This window comes from Podarcis cretensis (assembly GCF_951804945.1).
Source record: "Podarcis cretensis genome assembly, chromosome: 5".
NCBI lineage: Eukaryota > Metazoa > Chordata > Lepidosauria > Squamata > Lacertidae > Podarcis > Podarcis cretensis.
Window position 1 is genome coordinate 74,479,079 of NC_137174.1, and position 16,067 is coordinate 74,495,145.

At 41.7% G+C, this 16,067-nt stretch overlaps 2 protein-coding genes across 2 annotated transcripts in view; both read right to left on the reverse strand.

Annotated features, from left to right (window-relative positions):
* Positions 1-473, reverse strand: part of XRN1 (5'-3' exoribonuclease 1) — a 53,945-nt gene extending 53,472 nt beyond the window's left edge. The window contains exon 1 of the mRNA XM_079977539.1: positions 235-473. Coding sequence (XP_079833665.1) covers positions 235-309 — 75 coding nt within the window. The 5' untranslated portion in view covers positions 310-473. The remainder of the gene's footprint in view (positions 1-234) is intronic.
* A 2,220-nt stretch (positions 474-2,693) lies between these two features.
* Positions 2,694-16,067, reverse strand: part of ATR (ATR checkpoint kinase) — a 46,185-nt gene continuing 32,811 nt past the window's right edge. The window contains exons 31-47 of the mRNA XM_079977533.1: positions 15,117-15,208; positions 14,777-14,954; positions 13,548-13,724; positions 12,703-12,862; positions 11,878-12,057; positions 10,859-11,001; positions 10,550-10,647; positions 10,073-10,305; positions 9,274-9,408; positions 8,091-8,291; positions 7,665-7,808; positions 6,259-6,409; positions 5,468-5,624; positions 5,094-5,247; positions 4,461-4,612; positions 3,415-3,520; positions 2,694-2,900 (exon numbers count right to left, since the gene is read on the reverse strand). Coding sequence (XP_079833659.1) covers positions 2,727-2,900; positions 3,415-3,520; positions 4,461-4,612; positions 5,094-5,247; positions 5,468-5,624; positions 6,259-6,409; positions 7,665-7,808; positions 8,091-8,291; positions 9,274-9,408; positions 10,073-10,305; positions 10,550-10,647; positions 10,859-11,001; positions 11,878-12,057; positions 12,703-12,862; positions 13,548-13,724; positions 14,777-14,954; positions 15,117-15,208 — 2,635 coding nt within the window. The 3' untranslated portion in view covers positions 2,694-2,726. The remainder of the gene's footprint in view (positions 2,901-3,414; positions 3,521-4,460; positions 4,613-5,093; positions 5,248-5,467; positions 5,625-6,258; positions 6,410-7,664; positions 7,809-8,090; positions 8,292-9,273; positions 9,409-10,072; positions 10,306-10,549; positions 10,648-10,858; positions 11,002-11,877; positions 12,058-12,702; positions 12,863-13,547; positions 13,725-14,776; positions 14,955-15,116; positions 15,209-16,067) is intronic.

Genomic DNA, 16,067 nt, shown 5'->3' on the forward strand with positions numbered 1-16,067 from the left:
AGGCAGAAACCCTAAAATGCAAGGAGAACTTCTCTAGGACGAGTCGCCAAGAGGAGGCTCCCCTGGGCAAAGACGGCGACTCCGGGGAAAGGGTCGAAGCGGGGTTTCCAGGGAGCCCTTCGGAGGTGCCGGGACATCTTTCCCGAGCACAGCCGCCCTGGAAAGAAGAAGAGCCCCTTCCCTCCATGCAAGAGCAGGAGAGAGGAAAGAGCAACACCGGCAGCCGCTTCTCACCTGATGCTCCTTCACCACCTGGCTGAGGCAAGGGTACCGCTCCGAGATCCAACGGTAAAATTTCGGCACTCCCATGGCGGCTGCTGCTCCTCTTCGCCCTCAGATGCCCGCTCTTAACGCCAGCCCTGCCCGACACAACAAGCAACTGACCGCCGCCGCCGCCGCCGCCGCCACAGGCCAAAAACAAACCACCTCTCTCTTCCGGGCAAGGGCCGGAGTTTGCTCACGGAGCAGCTGTTCCTAGAGCGGACCGGCACTGCGTCAGAGGGTCAACAAGGCAGGCGGGGAGAGGCCCGCCCGCGCAATGGCGCACCCTGCTGGAAGCTGCGGGAGCTGCAGGAAGGCAGCAGCCGCCGCCGCCGCCGCCGCCGCCTTTGCGTTTCCGAAACCTTCGGTGATAGCGTGTGTCGTGTGTACAGAGCTAGGATTGTCCTATTTCAAAAAGTGAAAATCCGGACGCAAAAGTTTTGGTTGTGTTGTTTTGTTTTGCGAAATCTCAAAGTTTTTGAGCTATTTTTAAAGGAAATCTCCACGCGCTGCCATACGTCCGGAGTTTTCCGGACATTCAAGGGCGAGGCGAGAAAAAAGGCGTTGTTTGTTATTTTTGCTGCCCGTCTTTGTTTTATTTATCTCATTAAAAATTATGTGCTGCTTTACAGTGGGAGGAAAAAAAGGTGGCTAAGAAGGGATGGAGTAAAATGACTTTCGACCTCAAAAGTTGAGCTGTTGTTTGTAAATAGTATTTGAGTTTTCTCCCCTGCTTGTCACACAACTACTGAAGGCATAAAAGGTCTGCAAGAAAAATAACCGGAAACCCTGCGCTGGATCATTAAAAAAATTATGCAAAGTCTGAGTGGGTCATGGTGGTCAAGAAGCAGACTGAGAAGTCAGCGTGGTGCTGTCACTGTCCCGGAGTAGCACAAGATGGGAAGCCCCTCTCCTGTCTTCAATAGTGGTGCAAAAGGAGGAATTTCAGAAAGTGCAGCTTTTGCCTTGCTTGACAGGTAACTTCTTCTAATTCATAAGATATGGGTTTAAAATCTATGCAGGAAAGGTAATGTTTGTATGCACTGTGTGTCGTGGTGGAGAGCAAATTCATTTCTACTCTACACAAGGTCCAAATCAGGGATTCTACTTGCTGCAGCTCTTAACATCCACTCCTTCACAATGGCCAAACTAGATGGCCAAAAAGCAGAACTACCAGCAACTGGTATTGAGACAGTGGAAGTCAACATAACTGAGCCTCTGCCCTCCTTTACCTCTGGCCAACCCCTTTCTCCTCTTCTCTTAGAACTCGCAAAGTATCACAGCTCAGAAAGCTCTCACACCACTTTTAATGTGTGGTCTTATTCCATTCCATTGGAATAAGAACCCCCCAGGTCAGGAAACACTGCATTAATGTGTCTTGACACAGTTTGAAAAGCTCTGCCATACAGCATTGGTGGAGTAGACTCCACTAATAATTTTGAGTACACTTTGGTTACATACAACCATCATTTACAATAACCATGAATTATATCCATGACTAGATGCAAGTCAGCAGCACCAGACGACTCCATTTGACTAGGCGCTGGAGTGGATCTCACCCTGTGCCTTGCAGAGCCGGGCCAACACTGTCGAAGAGCCTGCGCCCCTCAGCAACATCCAAAGGCTCTGATCCACTAGGTGCTGGGGTGGATTTCACCCTGCACCGTGCAGAGTCAGGCCCAGGCTGCCACAGGGCCCAGCACTGGCAGCAGCAACAAGCAGCTCCGGCTCACCCAGACTTACCCATTGCCACCCCACTTACTTGACCTGGGTTAGTGTGTTGACTGCCTTGTGTAGGTGTGTAGCGTAAAAGCTCCCCATGCTCCTTCTGGGACTGGAAAGGGGTTACTTTAACCTCCAGTTTGTTAGTAAAACTGAATTACTGTGTTACGAAATGATGCATGTCTAAAAAGTGTGTCGTCACCAACATGAGCAGTTTGGAAAGCTCTGCTGTATGGAATGCTAAAATGGTAATAAGTTGCCACAGGTAGCATCCAGAATCCTGTGCATTAACAGGATTTTGCAACTGAAATATAGAAACGTTTACATTGGGACCAGTTTTATTACCACTTTAGTACTACTTAACCCAACTTAGTAGTTGGGGCACTTAAAAAAAGGCCTTTCAGGTGTGGAATGGGGAGATAATCTAGGTATTGTGCATACCCTTTTAATAGAGATAAAAGATAAAAATACTGAGTAGCTAAAACGCTGCATTCAAACTTTTTAAAATGAAAGGTTTCAGCTCTTTAATAATCTGTATAAATGGCTTTTCAAATACAAGTGGCATTTATATACAAATATGGAATATAAACAAAATCACACACTGAAACACATAGTTGTGCTAGCAGAAAATACCAAAGTAGAAATGATAGATGTTTTTTTAAAAACAAAAAACAGGTGTCCCTGAACTAAACCTCCCCCCAAAAAATATATTTTACAGCAACTCGTTTGTAAATGCTAGAGGTTCACATATGCGGAGCCCAGCCAAGGTACATCTGGCACAGAAAGTTTTCATCTGTTGCATCTTGAATGAGATGGTGAACATGTCCTTCAATTGACAAAGGCAGGCCCTTTACTCTATTCCTGTTTTTAATCACACCCTGAAGTCGCTGATCTATATCCAAAACATGGGTCTTGGCCTGAAAGCAAGCAAACAATAGTCAAGATGACAAAAGGGTGGCATTAATAGACTAGAAGGTAATCTTTTAGTAGCAGCAGTTACATCTGTCCCCCACCTGAAAGTTGCATTAATAGCTATTTTTATTAATTACTGCCAGGCATTCCTCTCTTCCAGTTACTCATACTGACTTGCACTCCACTTCAGATATTCGCCTCAAAAAGGGAACTTGTAAACTAAGCAACTGTAATTTGCATAATTTATTGGTACACCAAGGCTGCATGCACACCATACATTTAATGCACATGGACTCCCTAAAGAATCCTAGGAAATGTAGTTAAGGGTGCTGGAAATTGTAGCTCTATGAGGGGTATACTACCAGGATTATTGTGAAGGGGGGAGTAATGTATCTTAAATGTATGATGTGTACGTAGCCCAAGTGTGGGACTCCTTGGCACAGAATCGGATTTTTTGGCACACAATATGAATTAACTGTCCTGCCTGGACTTAAGGTGTCCCCACCCCCACCAAGTCACCTTTTCATTGACAATTTCTCCAGTTTCATTCACTAGGGTTTTTGTATTCCCTCTGACTGGTTTACTCCATTCCACAAGAGGATCGTGGAGAAAAGTCTTCAAAACGCTAGATAACATATAAACAAAGGGAAGTTAATGGTTCAAGAAAATTCATGTAGTTGCAGTTTCGGTGGGAAAGAAACATTACTTATACATTGAAGGAAAGTTTTGTTTCTGCACATCACCCTAGAATGTTCAGTTCACCATGAGTTCATGAAAACATTGCATTCTGACTCGTTCTTAGTCTGACCTGTTCTTAGTGCTTGGTTGACCACATTTATGGATGAATGCTGTATATTAATCACTAGTAATAGATTAAGTCTTGCTATATTAATCACTAGTTATAATTTAATAAGGAAGCTTTCACGCCTGTCCAATTCTGTGTTCCCTTTCCCACCCTTTAATCTATTGATGATTAATGTCTATAGGTAACCTTTGCTTTGTACTTGTGTTAACCAATCAGCAACGAGCACATGTGTGGCAATGCTGTAATATTCAATAAAAGAGACTCCCTGAGACATCCTCGGGAGATGCCTCCCATATGACACCCACCACTTGTCTGTCGTTTATTTCAAAGCAATAAATAACTACCTGACATTCAGAAGACATCTTAAGCCAGCCCTGTTCAGGGACGTTTTTAATCTGTGATATTTTAATGTATTTTTGGTTTTTATGGAAGCCGCCCAGAATGGCTGGGGAAACCCAGCCAGATGGGCGGGGTACAAATAATAAATTATTATTATTATTTCAACCCAACAATACATCTTTCAACTTCTGCAATTCTAAATCATTACACAAACAGAATTTTGTTGTTGTTACTTACACCTCACTCTTCCTTCAAAATGCTCACAGCATCTTGCATGTACCATATTGGCCCGAATATAAGCCGCATCCCCCCCCCTCCAACCCTGAAAAGTTAAAGTGCGGCTAGGAATTTACAGTGGTTAAATAGTTCACATTGTAAAGTTAGATAGCATATGAAGTTTCTCACATCTCTGTTATTGTACCTCATTAGTGGTTCTCTCTGATCACGCATGAGTCTCAGTGTAACTTCACAAGCTCTTCGGAAGAGACCTTCCGTCCCCATTGGACCCATACCATTGACCATGTTATGGGTAAGGCGAAATGGAACAATCTCCGGAAAATCAAACATTTCTCCCTTCAAAAGAAAACAATTCATTGTAGGATTTTGTAAGACTACCCTTCTCATGTGGTGCACATTAACCAACCAGTACACTACTGTAAATTTAATATTGTTATGTAAAATCTGAAGGGTGATCAGATACTTTGAATGATCTCATATACATATAGTTATAGTTGATGTCTTTTACTTTGTCGTGATCTTCTCTGAGTATAATGAACACATAAAAGCCATATAAAGCGACTGTTTGCTAGCAGCTGATTTGGTCATTGGATGCCAAAATGAAATATTTTTGGCATCATATAGTTTGCCTTAAACATTTACAGGAGTACCTCAAGCAGACACCACAGAAATATATTCATGACGTAACTTCCAACATAATCCTTTAGTTTGTCAAGTGTTCAGCTGTACAACTTCTTTGAACCGTGCAACGTCATTTGAAAAGGAAAATTGTTTTCAGTTACTTGAGACAGACAATGAAAGTGTTTTAGTTTCTCACCTTATTGAACAGACAGTTGAAATCCACATGCACACAGTCACCTGTTAAGGAATCAAACAGAATATTTTCCCCATGACGATCACCAAGCCCTAGTATGTACCCTACCATTGACATCACTGCAGTGGAACGACAATAGGCTGATCTACTGCTGTACCTAGAAAGAAGAAATACCATAGGAGCACATGGTTATTTGGGCCCTCTTACCCTTATACTTAAATGTTTCTCATCACAGCAAAGAAACCAAGATGCCATGTAGTTTACAATGATGAATAAACTTATTGCCTTCACAGCTTCTGCTATATTACAACTGGCTTGCTTTTTAACCTTTGGCATGACAACAAAATAAACGAAATACTACAGGGCAACAAACTGACCAGGAAGTAGGATCAGGGAATTTCCTCAGAAACCATTCATGAAAAATAGGAGGGTGCCGAGGAAGCAGAGTTTCTTTGTAAACTTTCAGTTTTTCCGACAGAGGTGCTGTTTTTGGAAGCATACATTGACGTAGCTCTTTTCCAGTCATGTAGACACCTACGTTAGACACAGTTAGACACAGTGAGCTAGACACACACCTAGTTAGACACAGGAAGCTAATGCTATACAGTTAAGATAGTCAGCGATGATTGGTTGAGTAAACACTGAGGCTACATTTGTACCTTTTGATAGGCCATAAGCCACAGCTTACAGTGCACAAGCGAATCGCACCTGCTTTGCTCCTTCCCTGCTCCTCCCCAATCACATGCGGAGGAAGCAAACCAAGGTCCCTGGCTTAGCTTGAACGTTTAAACCAGGGGTTGTGGCTTGTTTTGCTCAAACCACAATAGGCAAGCCACGAACAAACCAAGGCTTATATCATGGTTTGGTTTCGAGTAAAGCAAATATGATCCCTGATCTGGGCACAACCGTAAACCAAGTATTGTAGTTGATTTTCGTTCAGCACTAGTAGGGAGGGGAAAAGTAGGCACACTTTGATGTGTAGCAAGCTATGGTTTACTGCTTACCATTATGTGAAAACACAGCCACTGTATACTAATCAGAGCATGGGAGACCAACGTGACATATTTTGAAGGATTGTGTAACATTCCACACTCTCCCTTCCACATCTTCTATTGTCACTCACAGATATATATTTTTTCCCCATTTAAAAAGGGCTTTTGTTTCCTACCTTTCTCTCTGTATAATTTGATCAGAATATTTCTTAAACCAGCAGTGTTGTTCACCCATTCAATTATTCCACATTCTTCATTCAGAGGAATAACAGCGTAGGTTCGGATGTGGAGTTCTCGCCTTCGTGACTCGGCATCCTTTCTTAAGCACTATGGAAGAAACATATCACCAACCATAAGACCAATGCCATATATACCATATAAATAAAATCACTCACTCACTCACTCACACCCCCCCCCCCATATCTTTCATTCTCTTCCAGCTATTCCATGCTACTCTCTTCTGCCAAAAAGGGCATACATAGTTGGTGATCTAAAGTAGTGTGAAGTAGGCAGCAGCAGTTCATGGAGGCTAACTAAATAGAACCCTGTACAGCTTAAGAAACCACCACCACATACCCAATTGTCACATTTGAAAAGGACCTCAGCTGAAATATTTGCTGGACTCTGGCAATGGCTGGGATCCATCCCGTAGTTCTTTATTATAGTTGTACAAATAAGAAAAATAGTATGTACGGTATCTCAAACTGTTTAGTTACATGTATCAGCATCTGCCTCCCTCAGTAACGGTTGGCATATCAGATGATTGCTGTGAGCCAAGAGTTGTCAGAGTGGTCAGGATGGTATGTGACATCAGAGGATGAGATTGGGGGGGGGGGGGCATTGTTTTCAGAAAAGGAAAGCTAGATAGAAATTAAGTGTTGCCTTCTAGACTAAGCCCATGGCGTATTAAGAGTTATGAAAACAGATACAGAGGTTTCACTTTCTTCTCACATCCTTGGACCAAACACTTGCTCTGTAGAAAAAATATCAATGTCTGAAAGGTTGTGGCTACTGGAATTAAAATGGTCAAGATTGCTCATTTATGGTTTGGATGCTTCAAGGGTCTTTCATGCATACACGCATGCAGACGTCGATGAATAACAATGAAGAATTCTCAGTACAGTCGTACCTTGGAAGTTGAACGGAATCCGTTCCGGAAGTCCATTCAACTACCAAAACGTTCAGAAATCAAAGCGCGGCTTCTGATTGGCTGCAGGAAGCCCCGCCAGACATTCGGGTTCCAAAGAACGTTTGCAAACCGGAACACTCACATTTGGGAGGCAAAACATCCAAGTACCAAGGTGTTCGGGATCCAAGGTACAACTGTACTGCAAAAGTAAAGAGTCTGGAGGAGGGTTCCTGAATAAATATCATAAATGGTCGCTATAGTTGATATAGCAAACAGTATATTGTATTGTTTCAAGTCTCTTCTTTTTGTGAATAAAATTTTATTTCTTTATTAATTCATGATTTGGGGGGGCAATTAACGAGGCAATACTCCTACAAAGCCCCAATGGAAAGTAAGGGGGTATTGGACTGCCAATACCCAGCTTTGCAAAACACACTTAAAGAGCGAAAGAACCTTATTTATCAGGGAATTGAACTCCATGAGTCGACAGTCCTTTCTTAGGTCATCTTTTGGCTTGCACATCATGATATAGGACTTCCCATCTGAACCATTTAAAGTAATCTTCTTGGGCTTCTGAAGAGAGGAAAGGATTTCAACCTAAAGAAAAAGACAGCAACAATTTAGCATGAAAAAAATGCTTAATGTATTCTCTTGGTGAAATCTACACCTAATCCAAACCATCTCAAAACTTTACATCGGTCCATATATGTATACTGGTTATCCAGACAACCTCCTCAGGGCTCCAGTTCATCCTTCCCCTTATCAAAGGCCCTTTCCCCTTTATTTCTTTTCTGCTATTCACTTCTGCAGCCAAGTAATTTACTGTATGATAAAGAGCTAACTTGCATCAATATATAAACATAGAACCTTAATACTCACTGTGTCACCAAAGCCAGCAATGTAAGGCCAACACCCAGGAAAAGGATCATGATTTGAATGTGTGCCAGGAGCCGAAGGCAGAGTAGGTATCATTACCGATTGCAAAGGAATAAGAATTTCACTAAACGTCTGCTCCTCTATCAGCTTTTTGAGACTTTTGAAATGAATGTTCATGCTTAATGTGGATGTGCTCCCATCAACCTGGGAAAAAAGTTAATGCATAATACTCAAAGGATAAGGTAAATAGTTAGACGATACTGACACTCTTAACAGTTTCCATATACAACTTTTATTTCACAAGTTAGTAATATTTCCAATTCTTCCCTCCGTTTTGTGAAATGGGACTGAACTTCATCTCCACAAACTATGTTCAGGGGAGTTCCTTCTGTCAGAGCTAACCTCAATGCAATAATTAAACGGTGCAAGGAGAACAAAGCAAACAGCTGAATGTATTTACTTTTTTAGTCAGTACAACAAATAAGCATAGCCAGTGCTTTTTTTCTGGGGGGAGACAGTGGTACGCATACCCCTAAACATTTTGTGAATCTTTGTACTTTTGTCCATTTACTGTATTTCCCCCAATTTGAACTATAAAATGGTGATTTACTCAAAATAAGAGTACCCCAACCATTTTTTTAGAAAAAAAGCACTGAACATAGCTCATCAAAGACCTCTTAATATCAAAATGTGCTTATTTATCAATTATGTCTTTACTGAAACCAATAAAGTTACTGAAAATCTGATCACTTTGAAATAATGATTTTGAAGCCTCGGGGATATGTAACCTAGCATTTTCATCTTTATAAATCGTCTTAGGCGGCAATCCTAACCCTAGCCACTCCCAAGTAAGTCCCACTGGGTTAAATAGGGTTTACTACCAAGCAAATGGGCTTAGGATTGCAACCTAAATTATTATCTTCAAGTGTCAAGTAGCATAATAACAATGTTGTATGTGAAGTCCAACAGTGTCTACCTCCCAGCAGAACTGACACCGTTGATGGAATAAATTTTGCAGCATCCGTCCTGCAGCAGCATCCATATCTGCTCCAGCAAGTTGGGGCCTCCTCCAGAAAAAACACACCAGATTGTACAGTATTGTTTCACCAAGTAGAAGAACCTTTTAAATCTGATTAGCAACGCTAAACTATGGGAAAGGAGCAACTTTTGTGCGAATAAACTTTACCGATTTGTTACACAGCTCTAGGAGTTTATCTGTCAGGCGAGCTGCATCCCCTATAAACTTTCCCAGAGATGCCTTCATGTGAATAGCTTTGTTGAGGATTTCCTTGCATCTGTTCACACGCATTGCATAGGAGGACTACAAAAAAGAGAGAGTTCATGTCAAATATCTCTTTATCACTCTTCAATTCAAAAGTTCCAGGGTGGTTTTACAACACCACCACAGGAGGTCAGTTTAGAACAATTAAAGGCAACACTAAAAACCAGCACAGCAGAAAATAGTAAGCTACAGATGTTAAAAGACTGGGAAAACCAAAATTTATTTGCCTGGCATCTTAAAAACAGTAATGTAGGCCCCAGATGAGCCCTCATGAGACACAAATACTACATATAAGTGAGACAACATGGTTTCAAATAAGGGCCTATGAGGAAGGTTATAAAGCAGCTAAGCAGATCTGTGCTAGCTCAATGTCTAGAAGGGTGATTGCCTGGGATAAAAAATTTAAAATAAATGAAGTCGACCTGTCATGCAGTTTCAAAATACTCAGAATAACTGACTTAACTGCAGCTTCCTCTACTTGTAGTTAAGAAAATGATATTTGATTAGAAAATTAAAGAGGGACTGGAAATCTAATATATTAAGACCACTGTGCATGAGGGACCCTTAAAAGAAAGCGGCAACTCCACACAAACAGAATTTGCTCATGTATCTGAAAACTGAACTGGCTGTTCTGTTTGGAGACAGAAAGCTAAAAACAGAGAGAGGGAGTGAGAGAGAGATGCAACTGTATTTATCAAGGTACCTTGGATACAGCAGTCATCATCCACATTGCCTGTTGAGGGTAGGTTACAAAAACCTTCGCAATGATTGCCATAAGAACAACAAAGACATCATCATGGGAGTGGCAGATTCGGGAAATCAGCTGAGAGAAAGCTGTCAAAAACTGGTAAGGAGCCAAAAGTTGGGTGTGCTCTGTAATCGCCTTGTTGATTTTAGCCAAGTCGTTTTTCATTTGTGCACGATCATGACGACTACCTAGATGATAAGATGTAAAACAATCCTTATTCTGCTATGAGGATCCAGAAAATCTTCACTGATATTTACTTTTCAAGGATCATGGCACATATCATAAAGTCAATACCAGTTCACTTCTGGTCACTCCAGCTGGACCATCCAGGTCCAGAATACAGAAACTAATGCAATTAGTGTAAAAAGAGAAGAAAATTGTCTCTAGATAATGTAGAAAGTGGGGGTTTTTTTAATATAAAAAAATTCCTACCTTTGTCACATTCATATGCTTTAGCTCCAAAGTCAAGCCACAGAGATAACATTCTTGGCATCGACTGGTAGATGAACTGATTTCCGAAATGTAAGGATCTGAAAATAAAATGCTGACATGTAATCTTTAATAGAAAAATTGTAAATGATATAAATGGTTCTTTAATCCCATAACCCATACTAAGGCTGTGTACACACTCCTACTAAATCAACACAACCCCAAGCCATCTGCTACATAGTGACAGGTATTTAATGTACATAACCAAATATAGCTAAGTGAACCAACAGAACAGCAACTGTGCCTTCTAACCTTCCAAAGTGAATAACAATATATTTAATCAGTTCTCCCTGTTTTTCCATCTTGTTTTCTGTAACTGTAGGCATCACTTTATCATAGTATTTAGCAAGGTAGAAGTGTCCATTCTCCCATTCTGGCAAGTAAGTAGTAACATCCTGGGGGGAAAAATGGGAAGGGGAGTGGAAATGAATAGTTAGAATTAAGAATCTTCGGTTGTACCAGTGCAACTGAGCTTCCCTTCCTCCTTCCTCCTTGTAGCCTCCTAGAACTCCAAAAAAGTATTTCCAGAAGGTCAGGGTTGTATCTTATGGAGCTACAGTGGACAACAGGGAGAGAGGAGTATCATCTGAAAACCGGGAACCTTGCATGAGGGGTGGAAAATTCCTCCACCCAAATATTAGGTGACTCCCTTCCCCCAATCCACTGTACCCCACAGTGTTTGGACACCTCTGCTAGCATTTTTTTTAGAGGCACAGAGGACTGGCAGTGGGGAAGAGCAGAAATGAAAGATGGACTGTGCACATTGCATTCAATTTGCATAATGCTGGATATAATTCCTCATTCAGTCAGTTATGTTTGAACAATGCCCTACAAAATGTAACTGTACAAGTTAGAAAAAATACACAAATAACTGAAAAGCAATACAATATAATTCAACACGCCTTTATTACATCTTTACATGTTACAATATACAGTGGTACCTTGGGTTAAGAACTTAATTCATTCTGGAGGTCCATTCTTAACCTGAAACTGTTCTTAACCTGAGGTACCACTTTAGCTAATGGGGTCCTGCGCTGCCGCCGCATGCTTTCTGTCCTCATCCTGAAGCAAAGTTCTTAAGCTTCGTTTCCTGCTTGGCAGGGGGTTGGACTCGATGGCCCTTGTGGTCTCTTCCAACTCTATGATTCTATTCTAAGCTGACGTACTATTTCTGGGTTAGCAGAGTCTGTAACCTGAAGTGTCTGTAACCTGAAGCATCAGTAACCCGAGGTACCACTGTATCACGTAATTCCTCTACTTTTAGTGCTTACCTTATATTTTTTCATTACGGCATTACTCTCAAAGTTGGCCGTTTCTTCCATAAATCTTCCCACTAGCAACAGGGCTTGCCCATGAATAAGTTTACTTTTAGTATCAGGTGGTACTTGGTTATCTGGAAAACATAAGTCAACCCCCTTCTGAAGAATGATAAGACCTTGATGAGCGTCCCCCTAAAAAAGATAAACCGTTATCAATAAGTTAGCATTCATTTTCCGAATTTTACAAAGCGGGAACCCTGTAAATAAATCATGACCCAGAGAGTTACAGATATGTGCCCATAAATTCACATATAGAAGAAGCCTCACTTATTGATTTCCAACTTGTACACCTTTCTATAAAATGTTCTGTTTGCTCCACGCATTTATGCATGGAGGAATACACTCTTGTTTGAGGGATTGTCTTCAACTGTATGAAGGTGAGGCTTCAGTGGCAGAGTTTGAACACTGCTTCAGCAGCAACCATCCTCGGCTGAACCTTAAATAAGGATGCAGTTGCATTTCAGCAGCTGGCTCCATCTCTGGAAAGAGGAGATTCTTCATTTTAAAAGAAGATCAGTCTGCTTTAGTGGTCAACAGCTCTGATGGAGTGGAGGAGACTGTGGGCTTCTGAGCAGGAGTCAGACGATGACATCACAACCACTGTGGACCACTGGCACAACAGACTTGTGTATGTACTTCTGGTGTATTATATCCATCTGGGCCTGGCCTCGTGGGCAATTCCCTCACCTTTTCTGAATCCCCAGCCTCACCCCCTGACAAAGAAGAGTCCAATCTTAGTGTCATGACAGCAGGCTTTATTCTATTTAACTTCCTTACCTTGGACCACAGCCACTTTGCTCTTTCTACATATAGCTCAGATAACTTGGATTCACCAGCGTTGAGGAGGGCGTTATATGCTGTTTGGTGATGACCTGCTTTACGGGCGACTCGAGCGCTTTGGAGCCAACATTCTCCCATCTGCTCACTGTAACCCTTTCTGTAAAAATATAAACTAAGTTTAAAAAAATATATATCAAAGGAACTGCTTGTGAAAGGTGTTCAATAGGTACAAAAGATGCCAAGTCTAAAAGCAGTTCCACAAATTTAGCCAATCTTAAAAGACGATTGTTCATGCTACCTGTTAGCTATCAAGCCTCATTCAAGCTACGGGTTTAAAATAAAGCTTTGGTTCCTTTCCATATGAGTCATCCTATTCATCAGAGTTCTACCTACTACATAGTATTATTTACATGATGACTTGCAAAATGACATTCTCTTTGATAGCTCCAACATTAAGACACTCTGGATCATTCTCACCCTGCAAAGCTGCCTCTAGGTCTAGCTAGGAACACAAATGTCTGTGTTACAAGTAATGTGAATAAATATATCTTACTTAGGATCAGTAGACTCAGGACATAATGAAAAATTACGGCCTAATTTGGTGTAACAGACCTAAGGTTCTAATCCTCACTCAACCATGAAGCTTAATTTTCACTTCATATGTAGTTGCAAAGCTTAAATGAAATAGCCACATCTCGGACACACCCAAGCTTCTTTCCACAGATATGCTTATGTGTTTTAGAAGGAATTGGCAGTGGGCTTCTTTTTGTTTAATTATGACATTTCAATCAATTTTAGCCAAGTTTCAGGATAGAAAGCACACAAAATAAGCCTGGTTTCACCTTTTAGTGAGGCTGAGCAAAGCGCGTCTAAGTGCCAGGATGGGCTCTTTCGCCCTGTATGAGTTCTGCGTCATTTCTATGCGAGCACACCAGTTCAGAGAATCTTTACCATAATCACTATCAGGTTGCTGAAGTATTGATCCAATGCTGTGCTCCAACTCACACAACATGTGTAGCCTGCGGTTAAACAAAACAAAATCAGCTTGATAAGCAACACGGTGCCATGTGTTTTCATTCTGTTTCACTGTCTGCATGAACAATCCCCTCAGTAATCTTAACACGAACCCCTTCTGGCAGTGGTATGCATAGTCTCCTCTATGCACAAGAGAACTATTGATACACTTTTGGACATCCTGAAATGACCCGGAAGACCTAGCACAAGCAACCTGGGATTACCAGATACAAATCTCAGATCTAGATGATCTCTGTATCAGTGTCGGGGAACCTGTGGCCTTCCAGATGTTCATGGATTACAACTCCCATCAGTCTAAACCAGCATGAACAATGGTCAGGAATGCTGGGATCTGTAGTCCAACAACATATGGAGGGGCACAGTTTCTCAACTCCTACACTAGATGGTTCTATGCAAAGCCTCTTTCTCTGTGTCCCTGTAAAGCAGATGGGGATGGAAGGACTAATACTATTAATCCACCCCAGAGGGTTACCAAGATAATGTATTCAAAGCACACTGAATGCTCAAAATACACAATGTGAATTTATCATCAGGATACCAAATGGAACAATCCTGCTAACACTTTGCTCCCCCTGCCACAGCTGTAGTGTACGGAAGATGCCTAAAAACTAGTGCAATCTCACGAGAAATCTCATATCCTGTCCTCTTCTCCAGAAAGTTATGATAAAAGTGAAAGCATTCAAAAAAAGAAAAAAGTTGCAACTTCCATCTTCCCCAGCCACTGCCCAGGCTAGCTGGAGCCGATGTGAGTTGTAGCACAAGCAACATCTGGAGGACACCAGGTCAGCTACCTCTCCTTTTGACCAAAGCCATGGCTCCAATATGGTTTTTTTAATTCACGGGTAAATTTTCTGTGTTGGAATTATTGCCTGAAGCAGGAACAAGATGGGTAAGAAAAAGCCTAGTTATCCCAAATGAGCACTGTCAAAAATGTGCATTATGGTTTCAGCAAAAAATGTCTCCCAGCGCACAAAATAAAAGGCTAAACTAGTATCTGATGCTTCGAGACACTGAACATGCAAAAAGGAAGCTGCACCTGATAATATATTCATAACCTCGCTGATATGACCCCCTTTCAAAACTCGCTGCCGAAAGAGGAACTATCTGCTCCGCTCGAACAACTTTCAAAGTTTCATAGAACTGGGCAGCATCTTTCTTTTTGGCCGAGAGTAACAGCTGTCCAAGCCTAACACTCCATGTATTTGACTTTTCATCTAAAAGAAAGAAAGTAAAAAGCACTTTTTCATTTCAATGTAATCCAGCAGCAACACAATACAGATTATTATTTTACTGTAGATCTGATATTTGCTTAAATTAAAAATTTATCCAGCATCAGCCTAATAAATACCATCTTGGCATCTGTTCTAAATAGCTACCTGCAGCTATGTAATTTTCCAGAGAATCCCACTGTGTCAGTTTCCAGGCTGCCTCCACTCTGTACATGTTTAATTCAGAAGTCCATTCAGGCCTAGGAAGGTAAAAAAAAAACTTAGGTCAGTAAACGGAATACAGAGAAAGACACACACACACACACACACACAGAGAGAGAGAGAGAGAGAGAGAGAGAGAGAGAATTATTCAAGCTGCTCCTTTGTGTGATTTTTTTTCTGTAGGAATTGAATCCAATTGTCCTTCTGCTGATGGGAAGGTTGTGGGTTTCCATCAGACATCTGGTTACCACCATGAGAACAGGCTGCTCAATAAGATGAGCTTCCGGTCTGATCCAACAGGACTCTAACTTGTGTCCTAATGGCTTTTAAGTCTTCCCCTGCAGTTCTTTAACAGTGGTTTCACCAGCATTAACCTGAGTTGCTGCTAATGAAAGCTCCCTCCTATCTATGGAAACAGCCTTGTATCTTGGTTAAGAGGGAATCCTGATTATGGCTGGGAAGAGTCAGTAGCATCAAAGGAGGTGAGGAGCATGCAACCCCACAGTTCCCATTCTTCTTTTGTTTATAGGCAGAGGCATGGTACCCTTCTTCTATTTTCTCCTAGGAAATGGGATACAGTCTTACCTTGGAAGTTGAACGGCATCTGTTCCGGAAGTCTGCTCGACTTCCAAAACATTCGGAAACCAAAGCACGGCCTGCGGCCAATCAGAAGCTGCAGAAGCCCCGTCAGACGTTCCAGTTCCAAAGAATGTTCGCAAACCGGAACACTCACTTTCGGGTTTGCCGTGTTTGGGAGCCAAAACGTCCGAGTACCAAGGGGTTTAGAATCCCAGGTACTAGATACTTGGTCAGGAACACATTTCTCAAAAAGGCATTTCTGGGAAGACAGTGGGAGCGGCAAGAACAAGTCTCCCTCCTGGCAAACTAGATGCACAC